Here is a 15,684-nt window from a genome sequence, read left to right as displayed (position 1 = left end):
TTCACATGTGTTAATCCATAGTTTTGATGCCTTCAGTGTGAATGTACAATTTTCATAGTCATGAAAATACAGAAAAATCTTTAAATGAGAAGGTGTGTCCAAACTTTTGGTCTGTACTATATATATATATATATATATATATATATATATATATATATATATATATGCATATATAATGGAATACCTATACTAACTATAAACAAGCAAATCTCTCCCTGACTCAGCAGCACCTCTCCCTTCTCTGCCTATTTCCGGGTAGACTGTGACGAGCATAGTGGCGCCAGTTCTTATATAGACCTGATGACGCTATGCGGCCAGCCAATCACTGTAATGCCCACAATAAACATGGCTATGGCATTACAGAGCATGGCAAGCAATCCCAGCATGTTCATTGGCTCTCTAAAGAGCGCCAAACATGCAGGGCGGGGACCCGAGTTCCCGCCCGAGCAACCGGGAAATACTTGCCGAGCTTGTCTAGCACAGTGATGCTCGGGTGAGTACCGAGCAGTGGCGAGCACGTTCACTCATCACTACCGCTAATAAAATAATCTTTTAGAACCGATAGAATTATTTTTTACTGAACTGAAAAATATTTATATTTTGTAGATTGCAATACATATTGTAAAGAGAACAAAAAATAAATAAAAGTCACAGTACTTGGAGGAAAATATAAAAAAACTGAATAAATTATTGAACATAAAATAAAGGCTAGGGGTCATTGTAACCTCTTTCGCAGTTCTAGTGTTTTAAGAGGTTTTGAAACTTTGATGAATTGGCCCCAGAGTGCTTCATTACTTATAATTCAAATAGATCGTCAGAATAGAGTGACATTGCAGTTACATATGTTTTGAAACTTAAAAATTTCATCCATTTCACAGACTCTTTATGGATTAGACTTGTTTCTTATGAAACCTTTAAATACTTCAACGCTCATCCTAAATTTGGATTTTACATCATTCAGTCGCCATGTACAGGAGTTTAATGTTACATCGTCTTTAACCTTTATAATGATCAGTACGAATGGAAATGGAATCTTCAACTTTACTGATCCTGTTGGTGAGTATTTTCTTTTTGGGGTGGATCTCTTAGGTAGTCAACCTTAAGGCTATATATAATACTTGGAGATACTGAGCTCAGGAATATTTTTATAGTCAAAATCAAATTTGGGCCAAATGTTTGACAATTTGCTGAATCATGCAAATTCCATCCATTTGAGAATCATTTTGTGTGAATCACTGAAAATGGAGCATTTTTACACATTGCAGAAGACTGTATCATCCAGAGAAGAATCATATGATCTCAGGATCAACCGATTTCCCCATAATACCTTACAGCTATTACATCCCTTGTTACAGCACAGCCAATCAGGAGCGAATAACAGAGACTGTATGAAAGCAGAAATAGGAAATGCAGTAGCTATTAAGTGATGACTCTGGATAGGGAGAAGACGTCACAGCTGATAGTTTAGCAATAGAGATATGGGGAGAAAGTCATAAGACACTGAAAGATCAGTAAAGATTGTGTATGTGACAGAACAGCAATGGAGATTAGTGTGTGCGGAACTGAGAATAGTGTGTTATAAATATTTTCAGGGCAATTGAATGAAGGCTTTGGAGAAAATTCAATTCACTACAAATCAAATTTCTTGGGAAAATTCAGCAAAAAATTGAATTCAAAAGATTTGCTCATCTCTAGGTTTTTGTTTTATTTAACAATGTATTTAATTTAAGGCTATGTAAATCAGGAAAGTTTTTGAGATTGCTGCTAATTAGTGATGGGCAAACCCATGGATATTTGGGTCCAGCGGGGTCGGCTGAACATTTAAAAAAAAGTTGAGTTCCGGTACGAGAACGGTACCCGAATTTGAATTTAGACCATGGCGGGCCGGAACAACTGTTGTTTCCCACGCTGTCATCTGCGTGACAGCGTAGGAAACACAGGCTCTGATTGGTGGTAAGATCGGTACCGCCAGTTAGAGCGCTGACAGATGACAGCATGAGTCAGCAGCTCTGACTGGCAGTAAAAAGGTTACCGCTTGTCACAGGCATCGGCTGATGAAAGTACTACTCTCATCAGCCTATGCCTGCTCTTGCTGACAGCAGCAAGAGCAGGTGTACAATGATGAGAGTATTCATCAGCCGACGCATGTGTAATAAATACATTTGAAAAAATGGCGTGGGGTCTCTTCTATTTTTGACAACCAGTGCAGGCAAAACCGACAGCTGCAGGCTGCAGCCCCCTGCTGTCAACTTTATCCTGGCTGGTTATCAGGAATAGAGGGGTCCCACACCGTTTTTCTTTAATTATTTAAAAAACTAATTTAGAAAAACTGTGTAGGATGCGCCCATTTTTAACAACCAGCTAAGCTAAAGCGAACAGCTCTTCCAACTTGCTCTGGTGCGGTGGCAAGTGGGGTAATATTTGTGGGGATGATGTCAGCTGTGATGACACAGCTTCTAATCTTAATTAGCTAGATGTCTAGATTTGTTAGGCCAAGAGAAATACACTATTGTGTTTGTGTTGATTTTTGATTGTGTGTGTTTCTTTGGTGGGTCAAGAAGGACAGACTAGTATTTGTATAACTCTGAGTGTTGACTTCTATTGGTCTATGAACAATGATGTGTGTTACTATGCTAAGTGCATATTGTACTAATCCAGCTAGTTGTTGATTTACAAGAGCAGGGGGATACCAACTATGCAAATTGATTAAATGCTCAAAAATGAGACCTGAGCCCTGCACCTTTGCCCTCGACATGTGAATGATGACCTTAGCCACATATTTAAATATTAAAAAATGGTTTTCTAACCTGCTGCAAGGAGAACCATAGTTCAGAGAATCAGAGAGACTCTTCAGGACAGTAGTTTGGTAGCATGGCTAAGGTTTCCAGCCTACGGGTACATGGCCCTGGCTGGAAGGATACAGATCTGCTTCATTGACCATCAGAGAACCCATGGATACATTTCGGGAAACCAAGTTGGGACAATGAGGTCACCTGGCCCCATGTATATGATGTTTGGGGTTGCCAGGTGGGACCTTCCGGTCACCTGGAACCCATGGAGACGTTCCGAGAAACCAGATTGGGACCAGAGAGTCATCTGGCTCCATGGAAACTCTCAGAGAAGCAAAGATGGGACCCTCGGGTCTCCTGGCATTGTACCTCGATGGACTGTCAGCTTGTTGCTACCTCCTCTCAGTGGGTGCCCGCCAAAAGCGGGGGGGGTCACTGGTTGAGGTCATTGACCCTGAAAGTCCTAAAGTCACAGCTGCTCTTTTCCCGGCAGGCCAGCGGGGCGGGTGAGACTGTGTAATTTTGCACCATCTTGGGTATTTGCTGGGACTGTTCCATATGTTTATTGTCTGTTTGTTGGTTCAATAAAGTATTGCGACACTGCTGTCAGTGAGAGCAGGCGTAGGATGATGAGAGTAGTACTCTCATCAGCCGACGCCTGTGTGTAGGTGGTAACATTTTTACTGCCGGTCACAGCTGCTGTCTCATGCTGTCATTTGACAGCATGGGAACCGCAGCACTCTTACCTGCTGTAATGATCTTACTGCCAATCAGAGACGCTGCTGTTTCTCACATTGACACACAGATGATAGCGTGGGAAACACCCGATGTTCGGGCTGCTGAACCCAAACAGTAACATGGACTTGCTGAAGTAGTCTATGTTCAGGGTCCATGCACGAACAATAGATGTTTGGTACAGACCCCAAGCTTTGCTGTTCGGGTTCGTCCATCACTACTCCTGATGTGTTAAAAACAAGGGGTTGTAGGAAAGGTATTGGGTAGTAATCTTCAGACAGTAGCCATAGAGTCAAATGTAGTTCACCTTGTATGTACCCTCCTGTTAGCAGCTAATGATCCTATTGTGCACCAGTGGCATCAAGAATATCATGGCGTTATGAGAACTTGGTACAAGGTGAAATACATTTGACTAGAATTTAAAAAGAGACTAAATGTCTTATCAATCAATTTTTAAGAAAAAGGATTTTTGTAAATTTGCTTTGCTCGGATTCATCAAAACGATGGCCCACTGTGGTATTCAGAGCCATAGTGTGGTACTCAGAGCCTCTTCATCTTTTCCCCATCTCAACCCGCATCTCGTGCTCACTCCAACCCAGGACTTTTGGACTGCAACAAGGCCTTTGAGGTCACTGTGCACCGCACATCGCTATTTTACAGACATGCAGTGACCTCAGAGGCCTTGTCAAAGCCAGATGTCCTCGGCTGGAGTGAAAAGGTCGAAGATGCGACATGAGACCAAAGATGATTGTGTAGCGGTGTTCAAAGAACACCGCAAGGCAGATTCAAGTATGGGACTCAAGTATGGGACAGCAGATGAGAAGGCTGAAACAAAACTCCTGCTTTATTATGTACAAAGGAGTTATATGCCTGGAGATGAAAATAACAATATTTACAATAAAGATATTATCAACATGAACATAGGAAGATATAGCTGGAGCAAGTCACAAACTATGCTCCAGCTATGGCAAAGAAAGCTCAGAACAAACAGTGCACAACAACTTTCACAAACTACTCTGAGCTAATCCCCTATCTGGCTTCCCGCTATTCGGGCCATGCTGCTACAGCGTCCGAGCTACAGCAAACTACACTAAACCATAACAGTTCACAATAATGAGTTACTTACGGTTGTGCAGTTCAGGCGCAGATGGCGGCCGCCATTTGTTCCTGAGGTGAAAGAGCAGGATGAATTCAGTTGAGTACTTTCCTTGTATACGGAATCTCTTTCTTGCAGATGGCAGGCAAACCTTGTTTCACTCTCACAGAAATGGCTGACACGCTGTGTTGTGTGTTATCTCAAGTCCTCAATCTCCAGGGAAAACGTTCTTCAGGAAAAGGATAAATTTCACTTCTACTTGACACAGTCCCAAACAACAAAACTTGCTAGTCTGTAATTTTCTCTTTCCATAGAGTAACAGTGTCTTCTTTATAGTCTCTGTGATCAGAACTCTGCAGGAGTCTCTCCCAGTTACCTCAAACACACACAAGGTATCTACTTCCTGGTTCTTCTCTCTCAGCACATACCAACCACAGCAGGGGGAGGTGACTAGTCCAAACACAAGACTCAGAGGGGAGCATGATGCCTAAAAGTCACAGTGTATTCAATGTCCAATAAAAGAGCCGATCCCCTACAATTGCATAGTGGATAACTCTGCTTGCTCTCCACCATCTGGTCCTCAGGGCATTTTCTTTCTGCTGCCGAATCTCCAACCTGTCCACTCTAGGCCATGACTTCCAGCTGCGACCAGGCCTTACAGTTCACTGCGCATTACATGTCTGTGACATCACAACGTGCAACACGCAGTGACCTCTGAGGACTTGTTGAGACTGGAAGTCTTGGCCTAGCAACAGTGAGAAAAAGGGGTGGTTCTGAGGACCAGACAGCAGCCACCAAGCAGCAGAAAGTCCAGACTGGTGAGCAGTGAGTTAAGTTTAAGGGTTTTGTGTGTGTATTTTATATCTTAGATTTATTATTCTCTGAGGACTTTCCAGAGAGACATTCAATTTGTGGAGAATAACTGAAAAGCAAGTTTCCCTAGGAAAATCTGCATGATTTAACAAATTCAAAATCTGTCAGATTGGCTCTTCTCTAATATTCACCACAAAATATATTTTCTTCTTGCTCCAGCACTGCTTCTACGATGGTTTCCACCAAAACATATGTGATAACGTTCGCAACACCATTCCCCTGACCTTGCAATCAATCAGTGGCTTTAATCGTCAGTTGACTGACGGTTGTGACATCATGACATGTTTTTCTGCAGGAGATCATCAGAGCTTTTTTTTTCTTTTATCAGAATAGGTATCCACTGTTTTTTTTTTAAAAAGGCTGATAAACATGTTCAATGCATCCCTGCTGAAGAGGATGCATACATTAGGTAACCATGTTTTCCTCCATGGAATTTCAACCTTGGTAGGAAATGAACCAGCCATGTGAAATTTTTTTGTTTGCAGTTTCTCACTTTGTATTGTGCATGAGCTGTATATGTCAGTCACTAGTTGTAATTACATTAGAAATGAATAATAATCACAATCAGAGAAGCTATTAGAAATATCTACAACCCATGATGGCACCTGCCAATATGCTTTTATGCAGTTCCTTAGGACCTAACATCATATATGGTGGGTCAATTGGGTTTAATAAATGAGTCTCTTTCATTTTTAGTGAAACTTTATAGCTTCAATGCACCAACTGGCAGGTAGTGAGTGGGTGTGAGATCACGTGAGTAGTGATGGGTGAGCACTAAAATGCTCGGGTGCTTGATGCTCGGGTCGAGCACATTGGAATACTCGGGTGCTTAACCCGAGCAACGAGCCCAATGTAAGTGTACGGGAAACTCGAGCATTTTTCAGGCGGCTCCCCCCGGTGGTCTGCAGAGGGCATAAAAATTGCCCAAATCGATGGGAACAGTGCTCAAATGACATGGGAACAGCATGGGGAAGACCCCTGGAAACATTTCTGACTCCCAGGTTACTTCTGTCAACAATGTTATCAGAGGTATTACGCCACTTTTACGGACTCACAATAAAACATACAGTACAGACCAAAAGTTTGGACACACCTTCTCATTTAAAGATTTTTCTGTGTTTTCATAACTATGAAAATTATACATTCACATTGAAGGCATCAAAATTATGAATTAACACATGTGGAATTATATACTTAACAAAAAAGTGTAAAACAACTGAAAATATGTCTTATATTCTAGGTTCTTCAAAGTAGCCAACTTTTGCTTTGATGACTGCTTTGCACACTCTTGGCATTCTCTTGATGAGCTTCAGGTAGTCACTGGAAATGGTCCTCCAACAATCTTGAAGGAGTTCCCAGAGTTGCTTAGTACTTGTTGGCCCTTTTGCCTTCACTCTACGGTCCAGCTCACCCCAAACCATCTCGATTGGGTTCAGGTCTGGTGACTGTGGAGGCCAGGTCATCTGGCGTAGCACCCCATCACTCTCCTTCTTGGTAAAATAGCCCTTACACAGCCTGGAGGTGTGTTTGGGGTCATTGTCCTGTTGAAAAATAAATGATGGTCCAACTAAACGCAAACCAGATGGAATAGCATGCCGCTGCAAGATGCTGTGGTAGCCATGCTGGCTCAGTATGCCTTCAATTTTGAATAAATCCCCAACAGTGTCACCAGTAAAGCACCCCCACACCAACACACCTCCTCCTCCATGCTTCACGGTGGGAACCAGGTATGTAGAGTCCATCTGTTCACCTTTTCTGCATCGCACAAAGACACGGTGGTTGAAACCAAAGATCTCAAATTTAGACTCATGAGACCAAAGCACAGATTTCCACAGGTGTAATGTCCATTCCTTGTGTTATTTAGCCCAAACAAGTCTCTTCTGCTTGTTGCCTGTCCTTAGTAGTGGTTTCCTAGCAGCTATTTTACCATGAAGGCCTGCTGCACAAAGTCTCCTCTTAACAGTTGTTGTAGAGATGTGTCTGCTGCTAGAACTCTGTGTGGCATTGACCTGGTCTCTAATCTGAGCTGCTGCTAACCTGCGATTTCTGAGGCTGGTGACTCGGATAAACTTATCCTCAGAAGCAGAGGTGACTCTTGGTCTTCCTTTCCTGGGACGGTCCTCATGTGAGCCAGTTTTTTTGTAGTGCTTGATGGTTTTCGCAACTGCACTTGGGGACACTTTCAAAGTTTGCCCAATTTTTCAGACTGACTGACCTTCATTTCTTAAAGTAATTATGGCCACTCGTTTTTTTTTTACTTAGAATTTGTATTATGGCAACAAAAAAGCAGCTAACAGTCTATTCAGTAGGACTATCAGCTGTGTATCCACCTGACTTCTGCACAACACAACTGATGGTCCCAACCCCATTTATAAGGCAAGAAATCCCACTTATTAAACCTGACAGAGCACACCTGTGAAGTGAAAACCATTTCCGGTGACTACCTCTTGAAGCTCATCAAGAGAATGCCAAGAGTGTGCAAAGCAGTCATCAAAGCAAAAGGTGGCTACTTTGAAGAACCTAGAATATAAGACATATTTGCAGTTGTTTCACACTTTTTTGTTAAGTATATAATTCCACAAGTATTAATTCATAGTTTTGATGCCTTCAGTGTGAATGCACAATTTTCAAAGTCATGAAAATACAGAAAAATCTTTAAATGAGAAGGAGTGTCCAAACTTTTGGTCTGTTCTGTACAAAAATGAAACCAAAATGGATTTCCCTGGAAAATATGTTAAGGAACATCCTTTTCAGGGTAATGACTTGTATATAAAGCAAAATAAATAACAAAAAACAAAAATATTCCTCCACACCTTGGGCTATGTTTACACTTAGCGTTTTTGATGCTATTTTGCACTTTTGCATTGCTTTCAACCGTGACAAATGCATTCACCAGGAAATGTCATTTTAACATTTTACAACCTTATCTGGCCATGTGGTGTGTGAGATATCATCAGACACATCGTGTTTCATTTATGAAGGAGGGACTCTGAAAGTCACAAAGCCTATTGTTATAGGGTCATCAGGCGGCCTTTACTATTATTAAAGGGTCAGCAGTCGGCCCTCACTATTCTTACAGAGCCATCAGCCGGCTATGTTTTATTGTTCCCATTACTAAATAATGGGTTTCCTTCACTGTTTTTGCGTATGCAGTGAGTGGCAGGGCTGCCCAAAATTTGGACACACCCCAATACCACTTTGAAAATTTGAGGGGAAATGGAAAGTCAACTCACCATTCAGTTGTCAGAACAGGTATCCAGGAAATCCTCAGTAACCTTCGCTCGGAGGCGCTCTAGTCAGGAGCGTGAAGACAAAAATGGGAGCGCCAAACATGCAGGGAGTACCGGGTACTTGCGAGTATGCTTGCTCATCACTACACGTGAGCCTGAGGACCTCAACTACCTGGGTAATGGACACACAGCAGTATCACTTGGCAGTCCTGATAATAATAATAGGTTCAGGTGGCCGCAACCTTACTTTTGATCTTCTGCTATCCTTTTAGGAAACACTCCAACTTTTGAGAGAAAGCTTTCACACTTATCAGGAAATACCTACCTAGTGAAATCTCCAACTCCTGGTACATGGCTATTGGACATGGTTTGCTATGATTTTTGCTCCGTAAGGATATGGAGTTTCACAGGTATGTTCTTTGTATGTGTTAATATTTATATTCATTAGAGCAAATTTATAAATTATCTATCTAAAAACAATATTGAAACTGCTTAGCTTTTCTCCTCAAAAGAGGAGATTAAGACAGCACCCTCTTCATCTGATGGAAAAAAGTTCAATCTCCAGTAACAAAAATGTTTCTTTACTAGTAGAGTTGTGGAGGTATGGATTTGAGAAATAAATGGTTTAATATAAATTGTCATTTAGTTATAAATATGGTATGCTTGATCTAATATTAATCTATGATAATCAAATAGTTAAAAGAAGTGTTGCATCTGTTTTTGGGCAAATTTCTCATCAGTTATTGTTTGTTTTTGAGTTCTTTGGAATTAGGACTCGTAAACTACAAGACCTGATTAAGGTTGTTGAGTCCTAGGCAATTAGTGATGTGTACTTTTTCTCTTTTCTATGACTGAAAGATACCTAAGTGGACTCAAAATTTTCTATTTAATATAGCTCATAGTTTAAGGTCGAACACACAAGTCAATTATGTTCAACCTATAACCTAACTTGTTGATCCAGAGGAAGGCAAAAACCCTATGAGGCAGATTTTAATTTTTACATATAAGGCTAGAAATTCCTTTCTGACTTCACGTATGGCAATCAGGTTAGTTCATTCTCCGGAATCTTGAACTCATAACCAATAACATTATATTTATCAAGAAAGGCATCTATGTCCTCTTTGAACTTGTTAAGTGAATCAACCATTACAACATCATGTGGCAGAGAGTTTCCAAACTTACTGATCACACAATAAAGAATAACAATCTGTGATTATGATTAAATATTCTTTCTTTTAGATACCGAGGATGACCCCTCGTCATCATTGTAGACCTATGTGTAAAAAAAAATCATTCGAAAGATCTCATTACCAATTACCATACATTCATGTATTTGTACATTAGAAAAATGAACAGGCAATGTTCTCTGCACCGGCGCTACTTCAGCTATGTCTTTCTCTTATACTTATCGCCAAAATTGCACACAGTACTCTAACTGTGGCCGCACTGAAAAGAAGCAAAACTATTTTATTGTACTGATTCAGGCCTAAAGTTAAAGATGACACATTTCTATTGTATTTTAGACAAAAAAATATATATTTTTTCATATTTTACATTTTAAAATTTACAAAAAGGAAAATGAGCCGTTGCAAAAGTTTGGGCGCCCTTGGAGATTTGTGTGCTCATATAACTTTGACCAAGGTTTCAGACCTTAACTAGCCTGTTAGGGTTGTGGCTTGTTCACTATCATCGTTAGGAAAGGCCAGGTGATGCAAATTCCCCAGCTTTATAAAAACCCAGCCTCCTCTAACCTTGTGCCAAAAAACAGCAGCCATGGGTTCTTCTAAGCAGCTGCCTAGCACTCTGAAAATGAAAATGGTGGAGGCCCACAAAGCAGGAGAAAGCTATAAGAAGAGAGCAAAGCGTTTTTCAAGTTGCCCTTACCTCAGTTCGAAATGAAATTAAGAAATGGCAGTTAACAGGAACAGTGGAGGTCAACATAAGGTCTGGAAGACCAAGCAAAATTTCAGTGAGAGCTGCTCGTTGGAGTGCTAGAGAGGCAAATCAAAACCCCCGCTTGCCTGAAAAAAGACCTTTAGAAAGATTTAGCAGACTCTGGAGTTGTGGTACATTGTTCTACTGTTCAGATACACCTGCACAAATATGGCCTTTATGGAAGAATCACCAGAAGAAAACCTCTCCTGCATTCTCAACATAAAATTCAGTATCAGAAGTATGCAAAAGAACACCTAAACAAGCATGATGCATTTTGAAAACAAGTCCTGTGGACCAATGAGATTGAAATAGAACTCTTTGGCCACAATGATCAAAGGTATGAGTGGAGAAAAAAAGGCACAGAATTTCAGGAAAAAAACATTTTGACAACCATTAATCATGGGGGTGGATCAATCACGCTTTGGGGTTGTGTTGCAGCCAATGGCACAGGGAACATTTCACGGTTAGAGGGAACAATGGATTTAATTAAACTTTAACAAATTCTGGGTGCAAACAAAGCACCATCTGTAAAAAAAGGTGAGGAATAGAGAATGGCTGTTAGGCCGGTACGCAGGAGAAGGGCTTTCTCGCGGTGTCCGGCCAGGCCCTTTCCTGCTGGTCAGTAATTGTCAGCATTTACGTTCCGTTCTAAGGATTCTAAGTGTGGTTTCTGCATTTCTGCTCATGTGTCCCGCTAAGCCACGCCCCTTGTGGTCATGTGCCGCTAATCCACGCCCCCTTGTGGTCATGTGCCGCTAAGCCACGCCATCTACTGTCTGGTACAGCGTGGTTGGTTTTCCTGGGGGGCTGGGGCTGTCTCTAGTGCATTTAAGGGCTCCGTGGGCTCTGCCCCAGTGCCTAGTCTATCTTTTTCTAACCTGGGGTGAGGTCTCTGGCAGTAAATGCAGTGTGTGAGTCGTTGTCAAGGGTTCCTGCTGATAGCTCCCTAGTGATCCTAGCCATCAATTAGGGCTACGGGAATGCTGTGAGCAGCACCCTCTACCGTGTCGGTTCACCGGTTGGTGTACACGCCATGGAGGCGTCCTTGCTACCAATCCAGCATTCCAGGGTCCGCCATTGTATGTGTGGTCACACTGCCGCTTTTACACCCGTGTGTTGGGTGCTGCAGAGATTCTCCTCCTCTTTAGGAACTTAGGCTCCAGGCCTTTCCTGGCCTGCAGCTATCTGCAGCTTTATACGCCGCCATCTAGTGCTCAGGAGTTTCATGCTGCCAAATCCTTCCTGCTCTGCACAGCGGTGCCTTGCAGTGCAGAAGTTTATTAGTTTCATTTCTGGAGTGTTGCTAACTCCCAGCATTGTACCTTGTTTAGTTACTACTTGTGTGTGAACTTAACACACTAGTTCATTTCTTTCTCTGTGCTTAGCTGAACATTCCTCTGGGACTCAGCTTCTGCAGCTCCTCTGCAGTCCGGTGGACCCCGACGTGTCCTTTAAGTTTTATTTTATTTTATTAAAGGACACGCCAGCATAACAATGGCTTCTACAAATGTATAATGATCCTAAACACACATCGAAATCCACAATAGACGACCTCAAAAGGTGCAAACTGAAGGTTTTACAATGGCCCTCAAAGTCCCCTGATCTGAACATCAATGAAAATCTGTGGCTAGACCTCAAAATAGCAGTTCATGCAAGACGACCCAGGAATCTCACAGAACTGGAAGAATTTTCCAAGAAACAAGAATTTAAAGACGCTTTGCTGGCTACAAAAAACGTTTACAAGCTGTAATACATGCAAAAGGGAGTGCTACTAGGTACTAACCATGCAGGGTGCCCAAACTTTAACATTGGCCCATTTTCCTATTTGCATTTTTTAAAATGTAAAATATGAAAATATATATGTATATATTGCCTAAAATTCAAAGGAAATGTGTCATCTTTAACTTTAGGCCTTTTAGAGATCACTTCATCTTCAACTTGCTTAACTGTTCACAATAACAGTAATTTTGACCAGAGGTGCCCAAACTTTTACATGCTACTGTACCATTTTTGTGAGTGACAGTGTTACCCAGTTTTTTACAATTTAACACATAATTGTACATTTTGTTTCTTTAGCCCATGTGCATGACCTTACATTTATCGACGTTAAATTTCAATTGCCAATTCTCAGCCTAAGCTTACAGCTTCCCCAAATCCTTCCATATTGTTAAATTATCCTGATTTGATATGATTATTTTGCTGACCTTCGTGTCATCTACAAATATGGAAATTGTACTCTGTATATCTTCAGCAAAGTCATTAATAAATATATTAAAAAGAAAAGGGCCTAACGCTGACCCCTGTGGCACATCAATGTTCACTGTGAACCAATCAGTGTGTGCTCATTGATAACCAACCTCTGTTTCCTATCACTGAGCTAGTGGTAAAACCAATTACACATATTTTCTCCAAGTTCCATTTTTCTCATTTTATGTGTCAGCCTTTTATGTGGGACTGTGTTGAATGCTTTTGAAAATTCTAGATAAACAGCATACATTGCCTTGTCCTTGTCCATTATGAAATCTTCCTCCTTATAGAAGCTGATCATATTATTTTGCAGAACCGATCCCTCATAGGTCCATGTTGATGGTGGGTTGCAAAGTTTTTTTAACTGAGAAACTCCATGATAGAAGAAAGGTTGAATGTTCTGGCCTATAGTTTCCAGGCTCAATTTTTTACTCTTGTTTGATTACTGGCCCCACATTTCCATGCGCCAGTCCCGTGGTGCAAACACTGTTGTTATTGAATCATTAAATATTAGAAATAATTGTCTGTCTATCACGGTACTTAGTTCCTGCAGAGATTGGGGTTGTACGATATCAAGACGTGTTAATTTTTCTACTTTAGTGTTTTTGAAGTGACACTGCACTTCCTGCTGGGTTAAGCGGGTGACATTTAATGGAGAATTTATGGTATTCTTGAACTTGTCATCAGTGATGCGATTTTCTTGTGTGAATATTGTAGAGGTGAAGGCATTCAATAGATGTCCTCCTTGCTCTCACCCTCTTCCATCATTTCATCCAGATTATTTTTTGACAGGGGGGAGCACAGGACCACTTCAGAATGTTTATGACAGCTGTGTGCCCAAGATGCGTTTTTTAAGCGTTTCCACTGCGGCAATTCTGCTGCAGAAATGCTTAAAAAACGCTTGGTAGAAGGTCTGCCATGTTCCCCAATGATAATCCGCATGTGCTGTGCACATGCTGCGGAAATTTCCGCTGCGGATTATCATTGCGGAAAAATACGCAGCACTACCAATTATTTAGCGGAAGCGCTGCGTTTTCGCTGCCATTGACTTGCATTGGAACGCATGGAATCCGCATCACTGCATCTGTACATGCAGAATCCATGCGTTTCAATGTGTGGATGGTACCCGGGTTTGGAGAAGAGGAGACTCTCCTCCGCACCTGGGAACTAAAGTACCTCTAAAAAAAAGAATAAAATAAAAAATATACATTATACTTACCTTGTGATGAACCCCGCTGTCTTTGTCTTGGCTTGCCGGCAGATCGCGTTGGACTCAAGGACCAGCCATGACGTCATTTAGTCATGTGACGGGTCACGCGACCACTGACGTCGACAGGTCCTTTAGTGTACTGCGAGCTGCAGGTTAGCCGAGACGCATCGGATAAAGACACCGGGGGCCATCAGAAGGTAAGTATAATATTTATTTTTTATTTTTTACCATTCTTTAAGGTCACACTATATAAATCCATGTCGTTTGCATGGATTTATATAGTGTGACCAAGTTGTCAAGCACTTTCCAAGTGATGCTAAAATCGCTTGGAAAGCGCTTGATAATCCGCATGCGGAAATGCAAGTGAAGAACGCTTCACTTCCGCTTGTCCCTGGCAGGAAAAACGCATGTACAATCCGCATGTACAATCCGCATGTACAATCCGCATGTACAATCCGCATGTACAATCCACATGTACAATCCGCATGCGTTTTTTCTGCCAGGGAGATGCAGAAACGCTCAGGAAAAATCCGGAGCATTTCCGCATCGTGGGCACATAGCCTTAAAGTGTCCTATTTCCCTCGCGTATTTTTTATTTTAAGGACATTGTTCCAGTTTACAGCATTAAGATGATCTCTTAGCTGATAAAACTTATACTTCCTGAAGTATAGTGTTTTCATAGCCTCTGTACTAAATATCCTATTTAAAGGATCCATGAAAACGTAATACTTTGTGGCCATTATTACCTAAGTGACACTAAGCCTGTACATTTCATATACTGTCAGGTGCATTGGTTAAAATTAGGTTTATAAGTGACTTCTCTCTTGTGGGGTTCTGCATTAGTTGTGAGTATATTTCTTTTTATTTTCACTAATCAATAAAAGGTACCATAACTGCAAAATTTATATTTTGTTTCTCTCATTCAGAGCAATAAGACTGTTTTCAACTGCCTAACACGGTGCCAAAACTCCCACCTTACCCCCATATCCAAAACTGGTCGGTCAAATAATCTGCAGCTAACTTTACATAGTTTATGTGTGTCAAGCAACTTCACTGTCTTCTGTCCTCACCACTGTCATTTGATGTCTGTTGGGAAAATAAGGAACAGACATGTTGGATCTCATCATGTTTGATCATCTCTTTCAACTAAGGGATAGTCATCAATGTAACCAGTAGTGTGGACAACCATTTATCTCCATCTCCCTATGGCAAGAAATATACATAATCAAGCATCAGATTTCTTATAGTAAGCCATGCTGGCAAATAAGTTGGAGTTTTGTTGAACTTGAATGAAGTTCTGCCTCCAACCCTTTTGTATTGTAGGAGGTACACATAAAAATGTGTCTCATCATCATCTAGTATCTGGGAGCTTCTTCAAACAGCTGAACATAAAGGCTCCTAGATGTTGATGGATTTTTGGTGAAGGGGACTCTTAGCTAATTGCCCATTCTGTAGTCCTGCATTGGCAAACTAAGTTACATTCCTAAATAATTTACTTCTTTATTTGTTTTGCAGGTTTGGAATCAGGAGGTAAGTACTCACATTAATAATAATAATAATAATATTAAA

The 15,684-nt window shown here is 41.2% G+C and overlaps 1 protein-coding gene across 1 annotated transcript in view; it reads left to right on the top strand.

Moving 5' to 3' along the window:
• The window catches only part of LOC141161333 (uromodulin-like), a 57,136-nt gene that overhangs the window by 24,533 nt on the left and 16,919 nt on the right, over positions 1–15,684 (top strand). Inside the window, exons 6-8 of the mRNA XM_073646147.1 lie at positions 879–1,056; positions 8,996–9,133; positions 15,631–15,645. Coding sequence (XP_073502248.1) covers positions 879–1,056; positions 8,996–9,133; positions 15,631–15,645 — 331 coding nt within the window. The remainder of the gene's footprint in view (positions 1–878; positions 1,057–8,995; positions 9,134–15,630; positions 15,646–15,684) is intronic.

The sequence above is a fragment of the Phyllobates terribilis genome, unplaced genomic scaffold (genome assembly GCF_046119375.1).
Source record: "Phyllobates terribilis strain yellow unplaced genomic scaffold, ASM4611937v1 Scaffold_9__5_contigs__length_417890890, whole genome shotgun sequence".
Classification (NCBI taxonomy): domain Eukaryota; kingdom Metazoa; phylum Chordata; class Amphibia; order Anura; family Dendrobatidae; genus Phyllobates; species Phyllobates terribilis.
Note: the sequence above shows the minus strand (reverse complement) of the source record. Positions and strands in the feature narration are given on the sequence as shown.